This window comes from Musca autumnalis, unplaced genomic scaffold, assembly GCF_047663935.1.
Source record: "Musca autumnalis isolate F117 unplaced genomic scaffold, ASM4766393v1 scaffold_2, whole genome shotgun sequence".
Classification (NCBI taxonomy): domain Eukaryota; kingdom Metazoa; phylum Arthropoda; class Insecta; order Diptera; family Muscidae; genus Musca; species Musca autumnalis.
In genome coordinates, this window is record NW_027411755.1 from 86,893,128 (window position 1) to 86,913,529 (window position 20,402).

Below are 20,402 nucleotides of genomic sequence, written 5' to 3' on the forward strand. Positions count from 1 at the left end.
CGCCCCCGTGGAAATTATACATTAACTCAATAAGCCCTCCCTCTGGCATTATAATTGCTGCAAATATCAAAAAATACATTGTTTGTACTGCTGTTTAGTTTTGAAATAATGTGGGTTACGCCTTTTGTGTTCTATGAAAATTACGGTATGCTGTTACGTCTATTGGCATTTGTTGAATAGGATCGTTATTTTTAAACGTTGAAGCTTGAATTTTTGCCAGAGCATGTATTTTAGCGTAATATATCAGCTTCCATCAAAAAACGAATTTCCATTTCCATGTCGGTTACGTCTTCCGGCATTTATGGTGACGTTTTGCAGAATGAAGCTTTCAAAAATTTTATGGCAATGACTTTAACCTCGGGAAGTCTAAGCCCACGTTGTCAAAGGTATTAAGTGATGTTCTGGAGTTAATAGAGGAAAAACTGTGAAAAATTTGGATTGCTTCCAAATTAACAGAAGAGGAAAAACGTAAAAATAAAAACTACTTTTATTCAAAAACAAATTTACCGGGCGTTGTCGGATGCATTGACGGAGCACATGTACATATACGGGGCCAAAGTAAGATGTTCGCCATTTATATCTGAATAGAAAAGGATATTTTAGTTTAAACTTTTGGTGGCAAGTACGTTGTCAATTTCTACTTTATTTTGAGGTTTTTCATTTTCTACCTCAGCACATTGTCCAATTTCACCCTTATTATCATCCCATGTCTCTTCGATTCCGTAGATCGCACCTGCAGGATTTGAAACCATATTAATTTGCAGTAAGTCTGCTACCGCTTGTTCCATCGACGACAAAGATATTTCTTGTGATGGTCCACCTCTTGTAGCTGTAATGTTCTTCTTATTTTGGGACATTTTTTCTTTAGTTTGGATTTAAAATGAGTCCATACTCTGTGCCATTCATCTGGTGTACGCACACAACTATTTAATTGGTCCGCAACATCCTTCCACACCTCATCAAAAGTGGCTTTAGTTCCGCCAAAAAGTCTGACTCAATGAGCTAGGTTTGGGTGGGCTTGCATTTTTTCAAGCAGCATTTCAAATTTCTGTTTTGTTGTAATTTTTACCAATATAAGTACTGAAGCACCAAGAAACGTATATAATATTAAATTCAATTAAAATAAATGAAAATGTTACTTTCGTTTCAATTTTTCGTTTTTATTCGTTTGTAAAAAATGCACGGCGACAGCCAATTTGTTGTCGCCGGAAAATGAACTTTATGGCGACAGAATTTTACGTCGTCGGGCAACTTTTGCCATAGGTAATAGAAAAATTGCAACTGGCAACGCGACACGACTCGCGTCGCAATACGTAATCGACCCATTAATTGTATGCGATTAGGAATAGTTCTAATTTAATGTATATTCACGGTAGAACAAACCAGGGGCTGGATTCTCGTTCTATGAAAATTTGAAATGAAAAATATTTGCCTTATCAAATTTTTCATTTGACATTTATTTCCTTTATAAAACATTTCATTTCAAATTTTCATAAAACAAGAATTGAGCCCCAGGTAAAGTAAGTACTACAACAAATACAACTCAACAACAACCACATAGAAATTTGTTTTTGTTTCTGAACGTTATACCCTAGACAGACGGCAGCGTTAATTTGCATTAACTGCCTTAATTCAAATTAATTCGTGCATTATCCACATTCTTAATGCACAAAATCGAGCTGCATTTAAAAGGCATTTAGGTATTTCAATATGGCAATACTGTAGAAAATCAATCAGCTGGTGTCAATTTGTTTACGTTTTTTTGAAATATAAAAATGGATAATATGTCAACAAAGGTAAGCAATTTGAAATGTTTTTAGTTTTTTTCAGCAAAAAAAGAAATAATAATAATATTTCAGATGTCCAAAGGAAAGAAACGGAGTGTATGGTGCGAGGCAGATACCCAGCTATTGCTGGAACTGTGGGCGGAACGTGCTATAGATTTGCGGCGTGCAAAAAGGAATGGACATATTTATCAAGAGATTGCTGCAAAAATGGACAACAAATTTAGCCCTGAAGAAGTGCATGTGAAGATAAGAAATTTTACCCAAAAATACAGGTAATGAACGCATCAAATAATCATTTGCGACCCTATCGGTGGAATTCTGAGGGGATATATTCATGTCTGTCTGTCCGTGTTTATTACACTAATCTGGGCTATATCAGCTCGATTTTAGGAATATTGAGGTCTTTAGCTACATTTTCAGCCAGAGGCCGAGAAACTTCTCAACTAAACATTTTGGACTCAAATCTACGTTTCAGAATATAAACAACCACTGCCGCCAATAAAGATACTGTCTCAATTGAAACATCTTGAAGTTGTTAGCTTATGTCCAAGTTTTGGGTTAGCTATCTACCTCCATGTGGTGACCGACTTCATCTATTAGCATAGGTCCACGTATGGGTTTAGCCCCCCATATGACGGTAGCACCCTATTGCAGATATTTTTAAGTTTGCACCGTTTTATGGGGCTAAACCAAAACTTGGACCTAGTCAACGTACGTGTAAACAAAATAAGGAAATGTCTATAAATTATTGGAATTTAAAAAACTAATAATTTTTCACATTTTATTGAATATTTTGAAAAACATGAATTAAAATTCGTTACATTTTCAATTTGAATGTTTCCACATCATTCCACTAAATGCATAATTTCTCGCAGAAAGTAGAATTCTTGCAAAAATGTTTGGGGTGGCTGGAAATTCATTGAAAAAGGAGAAGCTGGTTCAGTCTTTTGTTTTTGAAATCAAAGAAGCACATGTTTATTAGGGCTTTATTATTTTCAAGATTAACAAAATACCACACATATTAACAAATATTGTACCGCCTCTATAAGCGGGTTTTTAGTGTGCGGCATGTCGTTCGGACCTGGAGGAGGTTACATGTCAATGATATGAAGGAGTCTTTATGGAAATTAGTTTTTTTTCTGATGAATAAATTTGTTCTTCAAAAAATATATATCCCTAATATACATCGAACATAGAAATAAATATATAAAATGTAACACTACAGCCCAGTTATGTCAGATGGGTATTGCTGCTACCTTTTCTTGTTCTACCATGATGTATATTTTAGAAAAAAACGTCAATCACCGTTACGGTTAAGAGGCTAAACATGATCTTCTAGTTCTTATATGCATCATATATACCCAGCAAAATTTATTTGAAGTTGTTCCTTGTGAAGTAGTGATTAAATACATTTTTTTGAAGCAGTCCACGCAGAGTCATGAAAAATGCAGTCCGTTCTTCACATTTTGACAATGTCCGATTTGAATCCATTTCATAAATTTTTCACATTTTAGAAATTTCAAAATTTTGCAAAAAAAAAAAAAACTTAAAAAGACAAAGAACTTAATTTGTTTCTTGTTAATTATAATAACAGCAATATGTTTGCATCCATAAAAAGTAATTTGTATACAAAAAATAATAAAAGTGATTTCGAACTACATCTTTGTTTGTAGCCAAAGAAGTAGTTGAATCATATGTTGTTGTGATTTATTCACTACAAAGAACTAATGCAAAATGTGTGCTTAAGAAGTAAATTAGACAGTATCCTCACTGCACCATGCCCTTGTAAAAATCATGACTTCTGTCACGTAAAAAGATGTAGTCCGGAATCACTTGCACTCATGATTTAACTACTTCTTTGGCTACAAACATTTTGCTGGGTATATATATTTATATTTGAATATTGTTTAAGTTTGTCCCCTTTATAACTTTATATAAATATATTTGAAATACTAAAACACCTACCTCCATTATTACAAGTCTTCTTTTGTTATAGTTTGGATTTACCGAACAGATTTATAGCGTTTCGGTTTACTTAAAGTTAAAATTCCAAGGGGGAGCTTCATGGTATTAACTTTTTAATGCCTCCAAATTGGTTTATTTTGCGTTTTCAAATTCATCAGATAGTAAAAGAACACATATAATAATGGCCCCTAGACGAATACAGAATTTGTTTATTTTACAATTAGTGATTGTGTATGTTCATTGATATTAGTTCAAAACCTAAAACTTTGGGTGTGCGTTCAAAGAAAAAATATGATTATTCTGACTCAATTGTGCGGTCAACAGATTTAGGAGGATACAGAAAATTTCTCGTTCTGTTTAATTTTCTGGTCACTCTTATTGACCTGTTTATTGATACAGAGTCAGCGGTTAAGAGAACTGATGAGGAAGTTTGGCTGCTTCCGAAACTATAGTCTTCTCTGCCTCCGCTCGTAGTAATCAATTTCAATATCCACTGTTAAACATTTTGTTTCTTCAAATTTTGAAGCAACAAAATATGGACTTTAGCTGAAATAAATACACAACAAGTATTATTTTGCAGTCCAACAATACAAAGCCAACAACAATAACAGGCAATCAGCACGGCCTTACTTGTTGACTACGCATAAAGCAAAAACAACATTTTGTTGTGATCTCTGCTTACTGCAAACAACACTACTTATGCTTGTCTTCTTTGCGATGCAAAGACAGCATAAATAAAACAGTAGTGGGTATATGATTTTGATTATTCTGACTCAATTGTGCGGTCAACAGATTTAGGAGGATACAGAAAATTTCTCGTTCTGTTTAATTTTCTGGTCACTCTTATTGACCTGTTTATTGATACAGAGTCAGCGGTTAAGAGAACTGATGAGGAAGTTTGGCTGCTTCCGAAACTATAGTCTTCTCTGCCTCCGCTCGTAGTAATCAATTTCAATACCCACTGTTAAACATTTTGTTTCTTCAAATTTTGAAGCAACAAAATATGGACTTTAGCTGAAATAAATACACAACCAGAAAAAATACATGTACTTAAATTTGAAATAGTTTAGGTTTGGCGTTAAATATAATTTTTTATTAAATAATTAGTTTTGAACACGGTTCAAGTTTGTTCCCTTATGGTTATATTACACCATATGCTTTTTACATCTATGTTGTCACTTTGGCTATACCATGGCACAATTACCCAGGTAGTGGCATCGTAAAATTTTGAATATGTTATGTCAAAACTTTCTTTATGTTGTTGGGGAAATTACAACAAAAATAATTTTTTTATAAACACGCAGAGAAAAAAATATGTTTGATCCAACAATATTCCAAGAGCAAAATATGTATTGTTAACATATTGTTGGATTCCTCATGTAGTATTATAAATCCAAAAATAGTTTGTGTCAACTGAACAATATTTCTCTCTTTTCTTCGAAAATTTGTTTCTCTTCTCTCGCTATTCGATGCCGTGTTGAAAAAAACAATTTTGGTAAGTTGTGGTGTGTTTGTATGACGTGCTGCCTTTACCTTTGTTTTTGTGTGTATGTACTTGTGAGACTCTTGTTTTTATTTGTTTCTGTTTTGTTTCATTCTTCTTTCCTTTTCATGTTTGTTATGGTGTTTAATTATTCCTTATGTTGTGGTGGGTTCTTGTGGCTTTTTGTTTGTCTTTGTTGTCAGCCAATGCAGCAAACCATGTATTGTATTCATCAATGATTGCAATATTATACGCGACATTTATATCCAAGTTATGCGAAAAGTGTATATGAGAAGTACAATGCACTCAAAACAAAAATTTCTGGGCTGGTTTTCTGTATTGGCAATACTTTTTGTACACAAAATTAGATTATGATAGTTCCTACAATCGGTATTGTTAACGATTTTAACAATATTGCGGAAATTCGAAAGTTGTTTTTGTTTTCTATGTTTGGAACAAAAGATGGTATTTTTGGATTTGGATTACAATGTTTGAACAAAACAAATACATTTTTGGAACCAAAACATATATTTTTGTTCCAACAAAAGCGAAAAATATTTTTTCTCTGCGTGAAGGGATTTGACTTTTCATATTCGATCAGCTGGTGTGATACCACTAACTGGTAGTTCTGCCATGGGCTATACTAATAAACAGACCAGCTGATGTCATACATGTGAAAAACATATGGTGTAACATAGCCATTAATAATGCCAAATACGAAAAATATCAAAGGAATTGCCTGAAAATTGCTGGTACGGACAATTTATTTCCATTCTCCTTACATATTTCTCCTACAAACTGAGACTTGCCGCAAGTAAACATGCCTAATGTAAATCGGGAACAACAACAACACGCAGATTTATAGCGTTTCGGTTAACTTAAAGTTAAAATTCCAAGGGGGAGCTTCATGGTATTAACTTTTTAATGCCTCCAAATTGGTTTATTTTGCGTTTTCAAATTCATCAGATAGTAAAAGAACACATATAATAATGGCCCCTAGACGAATACAGAATTAGTTTATTTTACAATTAGTGATTGTGTATGTTCATTGATATTAGTTCAAAACCTAAAACTTTGGGTGTGCGTTCAAAGAAAAAATATGATTATTCTGACTCAATTTTGCGGTCAACAGATTTAGGAGGATACAGAAAATTTCTCGTTCTGTTTAATTTTCTGGTCACTCTTATTGACCTGTTTATTGATACAGAGTCAGCGGTTAAGAAAACTTATGAGGAAGTTTGGCTGCTTCCGAAACTATAGTCTTCTCTGCCTCCGCTCGTAGTAATCAATTTCAATACCCACTGTTAAACATTTTGTTTCTTCAAATTTTGAAGCAACAAAATATGGACTTTAGCTGAAATAAATATACAACAAGTATTATTTTGCAGTCCAACAATACAAAGCCAACAACAATAACAGGCAATCAGCACGGCCTTACTTGTTGACTACGCATAAAGCAAAAACAACATTTTGTTGTGATCTCTGCTTACTGCAAACAACACTACTTATGCTTGTCTTCTTTGCGATGCAAAGACAGCATAAAAACAGTAGTGGGTATATGATTTTGATTATTCTGACTCAATTGTGCGGTCAACAAATTTAGGAGGATACAGAAAATTTCTCGTTCTGTTTCATTTTCTGGTCACTCTTATTGACCTGTTTATTGATACAGAGTCAGCGGTTAAGAGAACTGATGAGGAAGTTTGGCTGCTTCCGAAACTATAGTCTTCTCTGCCTCCGCTCGTAGTAATCAATTTCAACACCCACTGTTAAACATTTTGTTTCTTCAAATTTTGAAGCAACAAAATATGGACTTTAGCTGAAATAAATACACAACCAGAAAAAAATACATGTACTTAAATTTGAAATAGTTTAGGTTTGGCGTTAAATATAATTTTTTATTAAATAATTAGTTTTGAACACGGTTCAAGTTTGTTCCCTTATAGTCATATTACACCATATGCATTTTACATCTATGTTGTCACTTTGGCTATACCATGGCACAATTACCCAGGTAGTGGCATCGTAAAATTTTGAATATGTTATGTCAAAACTTTCTTTATGTTGTTGGGGAAATTACAACAAAAATAATTTTTTTATAAAGGGATTTGACTTTTCATATTCGATCAGCTGGTGTGATACCACTAACTGGTAGTTCTGCCATGGGCTATACTAATAAACAGACCAGCTGATGTCATACATGTGAAAAAACATATGGTGTAATATAGCCATTAATAATGCCAAATACGAAAAATATCAAAGGAATTGCCTGAAATTGCTGGTACGGACAATTTATTTCCATTCTCCTTACATATTTCTCCTACAAACAGAGACTTGCCGCAAGTAAACATGCCTAATGTAAATCGGGAACAACAACAACACGCAATTATTTAGGTAAACCCCTAAATTGGAAAATTATACATACATATTTGACGTTTCTTAAATCATATGACTGTTGTTCCTTGACTTGTTTCCATGGTACAATTATTACAGGTAACAGAAAGTGCTAGCTGATTTTAATAACCCGTAATACTACCCAGCAAAAATCCTCATTACAAACCTCCTTTCCCACCCATTATTTTAACAAGGGCATGTCGCGCGAAATATCTGGTTATTTTGTAACCACTGAAATAAGTAGTCAGAATCTACTCAGTATCTACTTATTTCAGTGGATACCATCTAACTTTTCAGTGGTTACAAAATAAAGAGATATTTCGCGCGACATGCCCTTGTTAAAATAATGGGTGGGAAAGGAGGTTTGTAAGGAGGATTTTTGCTGGGTAGTGTCAAAGCTGATATGAAGTTTTAATATTTTGAATTCTGGTTTTTGTCAAATTATGTTTTCATTCTCCAGAAGAAAATAATATTTTTCCCAACTTTGTGAACATTATTCGGTTTCGGAAAAGGAAATAATTTTTAACATAGCTATAAAAATCCGCGAATAAATGTAACTTATTTGCAAATTTGACCCATGTTTATAACTTTAATTGACTACGGAATAATGTACATGTTCAACGAAGTCAAACATGTGTGTATGATTACCCTATGATTCCAGTTGGCCAAGACCTCGTACAAACGGAATACAGTCGAACCTCGATTATCCGTGATGGTCGGGACCGGAGGCATTACGGATAATCGATTTTCACGGATAATGGAGTCAATGTTTTTATGCTGTTTTTAAACATATTTTTAAGTAAAAATGGCATAATATTGTATACATTTATGTATGTCGATAAGAAAACGAATGCGGAAGAAAAACTACCAAATTTAAGTGTGTATTTCAAATTTGTTTTTTGTTTTGAAGCAAAAGCAAATGAAATAATATTTCAAAAACTAAAGTTTGGGTGTCTTTCATGCGCACACATTTTCGTTTCGAAATACATAAACTGGGGGTCATACAATAATATTTAACTGTAATTTATATTGTTCTTAGATAACTGTAGTGGAATTTTATGACTCATTTTTTGAGTTACCGACAAAAATCGGTAAAATTAAAACACAACATTATGAATGAAAAGTATCAATAACAGTTGACAACAATGTTGCTATCGGTAGGATTTAGCGACAACTTTATTTTGGTTGTTAACTTACCGAAAAATGTCGGTAATTACCAAAATTATAAACATTTTAATTTTAACGACTTTTGTCGGTAACTCAAAAAATGAGTCATAAAATTTCACTACAGTTATCTAAGAACAATATAAATTACAGTTAAATATTAAATAAAATGAGTTAAATAAAAATGAGTTACAGAATTCCACTACTGGTCAGCCATGAAGTCCAACAAGAACGTACTGCTTCTTTTAAAAGTTGATTTTGTAAGACTTATATCCCGGATAATGGAGATTATAACGAATAATAGAGGTAGTGGAAAAAATACCAACAATTCTTTTCTATCCCGGATAATGGAGGTTCCCGGATAATCGATTCACGGATAATCGAGGTTCGACTGTACATCATAAATGTTTATTGTTCCGACTAGCCGACAAATGATCTACCTCCACCATCCACCTACAGTTATGTGAAAAATAATGACAGTGACATTCACTGCCTTTGATCGCTTCTAAAATGTGTAAAATGGAAGAATAGGTGATAGAAATTTGTTTTTGAAAATGTTCATGTATTGCAATAAGAAATTCCGTTACGATTTTGGTCTCTTTCTGTTTCGTTTCTATACAAAACAAATATTTTTCGTAAAATGCGAGATTTCTGCTGTGAAAAATAATAAGGACAGTTTTTCGTTTTAGTGAAAATAAGTTGATATTATATTTTTGTGATTTCTATTCATTAAATGTTAAACCTACCAATATTTTTAGTTTTTTTTTTCAACTATGGGTAAAAGTTCAGATTGCTATCACGCTACTCGAGAAATCATTAAATGATTACATAAGGAAGGAAATTCATATAGAAAAATTACAGGAAAAGCTTGGGATTTTGAAAACAATTGTTGAGGATGTATTTAAGTGGACTTAAAAAAATAAACTTGTGGCAGAACACCAGAAATTACACCAGTAATAATAAGACGAGTTATTCGATGAGTAAAAAAGATCCTTTTACCACATCCTTACAAATAAAAAACGACTTAAATACTAATTTTGAGGCATAAACAACTCGTAAAACCATCTTTGGTGTCCACATTAGAGCTCATAGTGCCAGAAATGTATCATTTTAATCGAAAAATAATATCCTTCCCACGTGGTGGTGCAGGGTATAAAAATTTTCAACAAATAATACAGATTGCTAGAAATCACATCGCTTGGTCTAGGAAAAATTGCGTACCATTCTTTGATCCGATGAAACCAAACTTACTTTTAGTGTTCGGACAGAGGAGTTCAACAGCGTATGAGACCTAAAAATCAATAATATAACCCAAAATATACTCTGAAGGCGACTTAATATGGCAGAGGTAACATCATGGTGTGGGGCTCATTTTCTTACTAAGCCGTGGGGTCTCTATACAGTATTCAAAATGGTTTGAAATCACCACATTACATTGAAATTTTGAAAAATATAATACAACAGTATGCTGAAGGTGCTGGGATGTGCCTCTCAAATAAGTTTTCGAGCAGGATAATGATCCAAAGCATATGGCAACATGAAAAAAGGGGTTCCAGGACAATAAAGTTGTTAGAATGGCCCGCACAATCCCTTGACTTAAACCCGATTGACAATTTGTGGAATGAAGTTAAAAGATCAAGCAGGGGAAAGTGTCCATAAAATTATGATCTCTTTTTGCAATTTATACATGTTGCGTGGAACGCGATACCAGTACAGGAGTGCCAAAATTTGGTTGACTCAATTCTTAAGCTGGGTACACATTGTCAGTTTTGAATGACAGCTTTGTTGGTGCTTGCCAGTGTGGCCGTTCATTTTTGTCACTCATCATGCAACCACAAAATATTTTGTGGTTGCTGGATGGTTGGACAGTTATCGATAATTGCAAAAAATCGTCATTCAAAACTGACAATGTGTACTGCACTTTAGAAGATGCGCTGTCGTTTTAGAAAACAAAGGCTCATCTAAAAAGTACTAATGAAACTGAAACGCTTTATCTACCATTATTTACTAAAAACCTGCATTGATTTCTTTCAAATTGCGTCCTTATTAAAAGATGTCATGAAGTGTCCTTATTTTTTCGCACACACCAAACTACGGCAATTCGTATGAAATATAAAAGATACATAAAATAATTTTACAAACAATCAAAATGTTTTTATAAACCTTTTCTTAGCATTTTAAGAAAACAATAAATTGTATAAGCTAAAGTCATTTTCACTTTTTTATTCAGTTTTCAATGTAATCTTGGTTATGGATGGAAGTGTCCTTATTATTTTTCACACAACTGCATGGTACAAATACACAGGTAGCCGCACCGGAAATTGTTTGGTAACATAAGATGTCAAAATTTGACATCAGTTCAATGCAGTTGACACATTATGTTACCATCAGCTGGCATGATAATGCTACCTGTATTATTGTACCATGCACAACTGTATGTATATTTCGTATAAAGCTTTTTTGAGTTCATTCCTGGCACATGCAACTTATGCTCTATTCCAGAACCAGCAAGAGTCTAATATACATATATTTTTTTTAATTTTGGCAATCTTTCCTATATAAATTTGTCAAAAAAGTACATCCTTGCAGCTTCTGGAACAGAGAACTGATTTTCGAAACTCAAATTTACACATTTTTGCATTCTTGTTTTATTTTTCACACAATTGCAACGTAAGGAAACACATACATACATACAAATCCTCTAAAAATCTAATTTCGCCTGGATTGTACTGCCACCTCTATGGAATGAATTTTTCATCATCTCCATAGAGATTTCTGATTGAGTTGCACTATAATATCGTAGCGGATCTTCTTTTATTAATTTATGTAGGAAATTTCGATCCTTGTATGTTTTCTGTGGTCCCATCTGAAAGTAAAACAATGAGTTATTACCGATTAATCATATTTATCACTTCAATACTTACCACTGATAATTTTCTTTGTGAGAAGTATCCAACAGATTCAATAAAATTGCAAATTAGATTGTTTTTTAGTAAATGTTTACATTTATAATTCCAACTTATTTTACGACAACATTTGTGAAACTTCAAAATATATTAAATTTCAAGCATTGTGGCGTTTTTTTTATTGGGATAGCGTTTGCAATTTTGTTTTTTCAAAATAGTCTGGCTTAATCCCATTGTTGTTGTTTTAATATTTTAAAACAACTATTTTATTAGTGGAAAAGATTTGGCATTGTTCGCCAAGGGGTAAGGCAGGGAATACTATAGTTTCGATCCACGCCACTGGATCTCATCAGCAATGAACGGAAAGAAACAAAACGATTCCCGTACCAATCACACAAAGCCACAAACTTTTCAGCTTCTGTGAATCGTTTCATTCTCACAACCAAAACAAAAACACAAACTTTTCAACGTAAAAAGATGGAAACCGTACGAATGGTGAAATGTAACTTCGGCTATGCTTTGCCGAGTTGTTTCATTCACCACCGAAACGACAAGTATTTTTGGGAAACGTTTGCCGTGCGTTATGGTCAATGACACACTCAGACACACACATACACACATGTGATTGCTTAACAACCCTATAAGTTAGCATCAGCATGCCACAGTGAATTTTATCAACCACCAAACGTTTTTGATTTATTCACATGTGTTAAGTACTATTTAGTTTTCTATCTGTTGTTGTGGAGTTGAGTACTTTTCGCTTTTCGTTTTGTTCGTACTCACGAATGTAAACAAAACGAAACTAAACAGCGAGCTCGGCCAACGAGGGTTATGTTTTGTTTTGTATTGTTCCTATGGAAAATACGAAACGAAACGATTGGAAATTTTATTTAAAGTATTTTTACGTACTCTGCTCATCAGTTCCCTTGTTTCTTGTTTGTGGATATTCTCCACCGAAGTTATTTTCCAATAACTTCTTCAACAAGAAACTTTTTATACCCAAACATCAATCGTCAGCTTGAAGTATAAAGGTAAGCAAAGAAAAAAAGTTCAATGAGAAGTTTTTCCTTGGCAACCTCATACAACTCCGACGAAAGTGTCTGCGAAAACAATTCAAACCTCTTCCACTTGTATGTGTCGTCGAATTTCGACAAATGCACACACCAAAATTTGGTTGGTCTGCTTTACAGCAAAAACAACACACGTCGTGCCAGTGTCTTCAATTTGAAGCATTGTGGCGTTTTTTTTATTGGGATAGCGTTTGCAATTTTTGCTTCAAATTGAAGACACTGGCACGACGTGTGTTGTTTTTGCTGTAAAGCAGACCAACCAAATTTTGGTGTGTGCATTTGTCGAAATTCGACGACACATACAAGTGGAAGAGGTTTGAACTGTTTTCGCAGACACTTTTGTCGGAGTTGTATGAGGTTGCCAAGGAAAAACTTCTCATTGAACTTTTTTCTTTGCTTACCTTTATACTTCGAGCTGACGATTGATGTTTGGGTATAAAAAGTTTCTTGTTGAAGAAGTTATTGGAAAAATACTTCGGTGGCGGTAGTATTCTCTGCCTTACCCTTGGCGAACAATGCCAAATCTTTTCCACTAATAAAATAGTTGTTTTAAAATATTAAAACAACAACAATGGGATTAAGCCAGACTATTTTGAAATAACAAATATATTAAATTTCAAAATTTTATTTACAATATACACATTTCGTCGTTGACACTAGTATTACGTGCAACAACAAATTCCTATGTGTTTGTTGTTACGATTGTTGTACAACAACACTTGCTTTTACCTGTAAAAATTGTACCATGACTTCCCAGCAAAAAGTTTGCATCCGCGGATGCAGTTAAATCACTGGAACAATTGCCGCTGGAGTACACCTTTTCCTATGAATTCACCAATGAATTTTACAAGAGAGCGCGCAGCTAGGAAGCACTCCATTTTGCTTCCACGGCACACAGCTAGGATGCACTCCATTTTCGATCCAAATCACAGCCTTTGATGTACTCTTTTGGATTGAATTTAAATGCAGTCTAAAGATGCTATAAAATGCAAGTCATTGCAAATATCCCAAAATAAATAAAATACATTGTTTATTCGTGTAAGCAAGAATATTAATTTTATTACACTTATACAAATTATAAAAACTTTCCATTAAATTTGATCATAACTGAGCTTACTTCCTCTGCTCTGCTTTTTGTGACACCGCTACTGATATTGCTTCATCATCCAAATGGTTTTTCATTTTTCCTCCAACTTCAGTTCAGATTTCCAAAAAAAAAACTCTAAAGTCCAATTTACATATGCACATTAAATAATTTCGTTTTACGAAATCCTAGAAACAAATGAAGTGTATTTACATCTGTTTTTTTGCGTCATTTAAATGATAGTCAGCTGATATTTGTTTACATGCACAGACACTCTTTATTGTTTACAAACATTTTCATTTCAAACAATTATTTCTATTATTAAAAAATTAAAAATGGAAAAAGTGCGATTTTAAAACAATTTTTCATCCAGTGCTCTACACGACTCGATAGCCAAAAATTGGTTCTAAGCAGGATTGACCAGGATCAAAAGAAAATTATGTTAAAAATAATTTTATTAATAAAAAAACAAAATGAACTTTCGCGCGCTTTGAAAATGTCGGGAAGGATTTGGAAATATGTAATATTTTTTCTTTTTGTGTTCGTAAAATAAATAATTTACCAACAATCTTTAAACTGGAACGGCATGGGAAATTCTGGGAACTGGGTGTTCCAAGGTGCACTCCATCTTTTTTCAAAGAAAGTTTCAGAATGAGTCGAGAGTGTTTCAACATATTGTGCCAAGAGCTCTCCTCAATGGAAAGACGTGACACCCGATTCCGCAAATGCATTCCGTTAGACAAACGTGTTGCGATAGCATTATACACTTTGCGCTCGTCTGCCGAATATTCCACCATTTCAAAATTATTTGGCGTATCAACTCCAGCGGTGTGTGTTATTTTCAAGGAATTCTGCTCAATGGTATGGGAAGTTCTGTCCCCAAAATATCTTTCTAGCAACATTCTATCGCAAGAAAAAATTTCGACGGTACAATTTTTCTCGAGGCAAGTCCATTCTCCATGAGAGAATGACTCCAAAATCTCAAAGAAACGTTGTCGTCGTCAACTCAAATGCAATTGCAATTTAAAATCTGTTCGAGGATCGTTTTTAACGAAAGTATTCCTTTTGTTTCTTTTTACAGCAGTATAATGTTTCTCGTGGACATATGCTTCGGAGGGAAGAACCCGAAGAACCCAGGAAGCATTGTCATATCAATGATTGTTGATTTAGATCAATGATAGTGGCACTTTTCCGAATAAGAAATTGTAACCCAAAATTTCGCTTGGATATCTATGCTGAACATTATCTCATGTTTTTGACTTGGTCCTTGGACTCCACAAATCGCACACAATACTGCTCTTTTAACTTTTTCCTTTGGAACACCAAAGAACGTTGCTTTTTAACACTTTCTTTCTATTCCAAATACTGCAATCCCATTTTGCCATTATTTTTTCTTAAAAAAACTTTAAATAAACATATATACATACATATATATATTTTTATTGGAATTCAAACTTGAAATTTTTGTTTGTCAACATTGCGGCGAATTCGTACTACAACCATTTGTTTTGACGTTTTATATTCGAACAGCTGGTTTAGTGGTGGATACCACTACCTTTGTAATTGTGACATGGTAGAAACGTATTATTGTACCATGGTAAGAAGTGTGTAAAAATTACTCTTTAATTAACAGGCTTTTCTGGATGTGGAAACGAAAATGGGTTCGAATGAAACACGACCAAACTTAAAATATTTTTGCTTTTGCTTTAAAACATTTCATTTTCTTAAGCGGGCCATACACTATCAAATTGGCTTGCAAAGTTTATTAGCAATTCATCTAATGTCCAGTGAAAAATTTCACTTTTGAGGATGCTCTAAAGTAAATTTTAACACATAGAACTTAAACCCGAAGCTGTTTGCAATACCTAGGTATTTGTATTGGCTTTATCATTTATTGACTTTATCAAACCCAATTGGCACAAAAATTGTCATTGTTTAGAAAACAAATGGCTTCGCATGGCCAAAACGGAAACTCATTAAAGGTCCACATAGATTCATAGTTTGCTATTCATAGTAAACGGAGTTAAAAACAATGGACCAACTTCTCAAAACGTATGCATTTGATCTCGAAAAAATTGTACTATCATAACTGGACTGGATACAGAACATGTTACCAAAAATTAAAAATCATCCCAGACGAGTCCATAAACTGCACTCTTTCCGAATTTTATGTGGGATGTAAACGAGGCAGTGGTAATATGTAGTCAATAATAGTCTTGGAATTTGATGTACGTTTGGAAGAAAATTTTTGCCCGCGGATATGCTATTTGGTCCAGGTGAATCCGGTACAATAAAGCCGCTGCACACTGGTGGAAACCACTGATCCAGCGGAGCAATAGTCAAAATATTAATCTATTAAACTGCGAAATATTTTCCATAGTATCGGTTACAGACACTATGGTGACTAAAATGTTGTTTTTACTTTTTTGTTGTTGTATATATTCACTCAGTTATTCACTATCAAATAAAAGAAAGCTCGAAGTACTTTCTTCCAAACTGCTGTGTCAATGTGGTGAACAGAGTGGCTGTAGATTTTGTGGCGGAAATCTTCATATTCCCCGAGTGGAAAAAGGTGGTAAGATCGGTTAAATAGGAACAAGGTTCTCAAATGGGTTCGAATGAAACACGACCAAACTTAAAATATTTTTGCTTTTGCTTCAAAACATGTTCATTTTCATTCAAAACATTTCATTTTCTTAAGCGGGCCATACACTATCAAATTGTCTTGCAAAGTTTATTAGCAATTCATCTAATGTCCAGTGAAAAATTTCACTTTTGAGGATGCTCTAAAGTAAATTTTAACACATAGAACAGGTAGCCGCACCGGAAATTGTTTGGTAACATAAGATGTCAAAATTTGACATCAGTTCAATGCAGTTGACACATTATGTTACCATCAGCTGGCATGATAATGCTACCTGTATTATTGTACCATGCACAACTGTATGTATATTTCGTATAAAGCTTTTTTGAGTTCATTCCTGGCACATGCAACTTATGCTCTATTCCAGAACCAGCAAGAGTCTAATATACATATATTTTTTTTAATTTTGGCAATCTTTCCTATATAAATTTGTCAAAAAAGTACATCCTTGCAGCTTCTGGAACAGAGAACTGATTTTCGAAACTCAAATTTACACATTTTTGCATTCTTGTTTTATTTTTCACACAATTGCAACGTAAGGAAACACATACATACATACAAATCCTCTAAAAATCTAATTTCGCCTGGATTGTACTGCCACCTCTATGGAATGAATTTTTCATCATCTCCATAGAGATTTCTGATTGAGTTGCACTATAATATCGTAGCGGATCTTCTTTTATTAATTTATGTAGGAAATTTCGATCCTTGTATGTTTTCTGTGGTCCCATCTGAAAGTAAAACAATGAGTTATTACCGATTAATCATATTTATCACTTCAATACTTACCACTGATAATTTTCTTTGTGAGAAGTATCCAACAGATTCAATAAAATTGCAAATTAGATTGTTTTTTAGTAAATGTTTACATTTATAATTCCAACTTATTTTACGACAACATTTGTGAAACTTCAAAATATATTAAATTTCAAGCATTGTGGCGTTTTTTTTATTGGGATAGCGTTTGCAATTTTGTTTTTTCAAAATAGTCTGGCTTAATCCCATTGTTGTTGTTTTAATATTTTAAAACAACTATTTTATTAGTGGAAAAGATTTGGCATTGTTCGCCAAGGGGTAAGGCAGGGAATACTATAGTTTCGATCCACGCCACTGGATCTCATCAGCAATGAACGGAAAGAAACAAAACGATTCCCGTACCAATCACACAAAGCCACAAACTTTTCAGCTTCTGTGAATCGTTTCATTCTCACAACCAAAACAAAAACACAAACTTTTCAACGTAAAAAGATGGAAACCGTACGAATGGTGAAATGTAACTTCGGCTATGCTTTGCCGAGTTGTTTCATTCACCACCGAAACGACAAGTATTTTTGGGAAACGTTTGCCGTGCGTTATGGTCAATGACACACTCAGACACACACATACACACATGTGATTGCTTAACAACCCTATAAGTTAGCATCAGCATGCCACAGTGAATTTTATCAACCACCAAACGTTTTTGATTTATTCACATGTGTTAAGTACTATTTAGTTTTCTATCTGTTGTTGTGGAGTTGAGTACTTTTCGCTTTTCGTTTTGTTCGTACTCACGAATGTAAACAAAACGAAACTAAACAGCGAGCTCGGCCAACGAGGGTTATGTTTTGTTTTGTATTGTTCCTATGGAAAATACGAAACGAAACGATTGGAAATTTTATTTAAAGTATTTTTACGTACTCTGCTCATCAGTTCCCTTGTTTCTTGTTTGTGGATATTCTCCACCGAAGTTATTTTCCAATAACTTCTTCAACAAGAAACTTTTTATACCCAAACATCAATCGTCAGCTTGAAGTATAAAGGTAAGCAAAGAAAAAAAGTTCAATGAGAAGTTTTTCCTTGGCAACCTCATACAACTCCGACGAAAGTGTCTGCGAAAACAATTCAAACCTCTTCCACTTGTATGTGTCGTCGAATTTCGACAAATGCACACACCAAAATTTGGTTGGTCTGCTTTACAGCAAAAACAACACACGTCGTGCCAGTGTCTTCAATTTGAAGCATTGTGGCGTTTTTTTTATTGGGATAGCGTTTGCAATTTTTGCTTCAAATTGAAGACACTGGCACGACGTGTGTTGTTTTTGCTGTAAAGCAGACCAACCAAATTTTGGTGTGTGCATTTGTCGAAATTCGACGACACATACAAGTGGAAGAGGTTTGAACTGTTTTCGCAGACACTTTTGTCGGAGTTGTATGAGGTTGCCAAGGAAAAACTTCTCATTGAACTTTTTTCTTTGCTTACCTTTATACTTCGAGCTGACGATTGATGTTTGGGTATAAAAAGTTTCTTGTTGAAGAAGTTATTGGAAAAATACTTCGGTGGCGGTAGTATTCTCTGCCTTACCCTTGGCGAACAATGCCAAATCTTTTCCACTAATAAAATAGTTGTTTTAAAATATTAAAACAACAACAATGGGATTAAGCCAGACTATTTTGAAATAACAAATATATTAAATTTCAAAATTTTATTTACAATATACACATTTCGTCGTTGACACTAGTATTACGTGCAACAACAAATTCCTATGTGTTTGTTGTTACGATTGTTGTACAACAACACTTGCTTTTACCTGTAAAAATTGTACCATGACTTCCCAGCAAAAAGTTTGCATCCGCGGATGCAGTTAAATCACTGGAACAATTGCCGCTGGAGTACACCTTTTCCTATGAATTCACCAATGAATTTTACAAGAGAGCGCGCAGCTAGGAAGCACTCCATTTTGCTTCCACGGCACACAGCTAGGATGCACTCCATTTTCGATCCAAATCACAGCCTTTGATGTACTCTTTTGGATTGAATTTAAATGCAGTCTAAAGATGCTATAAAATGCAAGTCATTGCAAATATCCCAAAATAAATAAAATACATTGTTTATTCGTGTAAGCAAGAATATTAATTTTATTACACTTATACAAATTATAAAAACTTTCCATTAAATTTGATCATAACTGAGCTTACTTCCTCTGCTCTGCTTTTTGTGACACCGCTACTGATATTGCTTCATCATCCAAATGGTTTTTCATTTTTCCTCCAACTTCAGTTCAGATTTCCAAAAAAAAAACTCTAAAGTCCAATTTACATATGCACATTAAATAATTTCGTTTTACGAAATCCTAGAAACAAATGAAGTGTATTTACATCTGTTTTTTTGCGTCATTTAAATGATAGTCAGCTGATATTTGTTTACATGCACAGACACTCTTTATTGTTTACAAACATTTTCATTTCAAACAATTATTTCTATTATTAAAAAATTAAAAATGGAAAAAGTGCGATTTTAAAACAATTTTTCATCCAGTGCTCTACACGACTCGATAGCCAAAAATTGGTTCTAAGCAGGATTGACCAGGATCAAAAGAAAATTATGTTAAAAATAATTTTATTAATAAAAAAACAAAATGAACTTTCGCGCGCTTTGAAAATGTCGGGAAGGATTTGGAAATATGTAATATTTTTTCTTTTTGTGTTCGTAAAATAAATAATTTACCAACAATCTTTAAACTGGAACGGCATGGGAAATTCTGGGAACTGGGTGTTCCAAGGTGCACTCCATCTTTTTTCAAAGAAAGTTTCAGAATGAGTCGAGAGTGTTTCAACATATTGTGCCAAGAGCTCTCCTCAATGGAAAGACGTGACACCCGATTCCGCAAATGCATTCCGTTAGACAAACGTGTTGCGATAGCATTATACACTTTGCGCTCGTCTGCCGAATATTCCACCATTTCAAAATTATTTGGCGTATCAACTCCAGCGGTGTGTGTTATTTTCAAGGAATTCTGCTCAATGGTATGGGAAGTTCTGTCCCCAAAATATCTTTCTAGCAACATTCTATCGCAAGAAAAAATTTCGACGGTACAATTTTTCTCGAGGCAAGTCCATTCTCCATGAGAGAATGACTCCAAAAT

At 33.9% G+C, this 20,402-nt stretch overlaps 1 protein-coding gene across 1 annotated transcript; it reads left to right on the forward strand.

Annotated features, from left to right (window-relative positions):
- The first annotated feature begins 1,724 nt into the window (after positions 1–1,724).
- LOC141392330 (uncharacterized) lies at positions 1,725–15,031 on the forward strand. Its single transcript, XM_073965281.1, has 3 exons — positions 1,725–1,796; positions 1,860–2,059; positions 14,938–15,031. The coding sequence occupies exons 1-3, from the start codon at positions 1,776–1,778 to the stop codon at positions 15,029–15,031; spliced, it is 315 nt and encodes a 104-aa protein (XP_073821382.1). The 5' UTR covers positions 1,725–1,775.
- Positions 15,032–20,402: the final 5,371 nt, after the last annotated feature.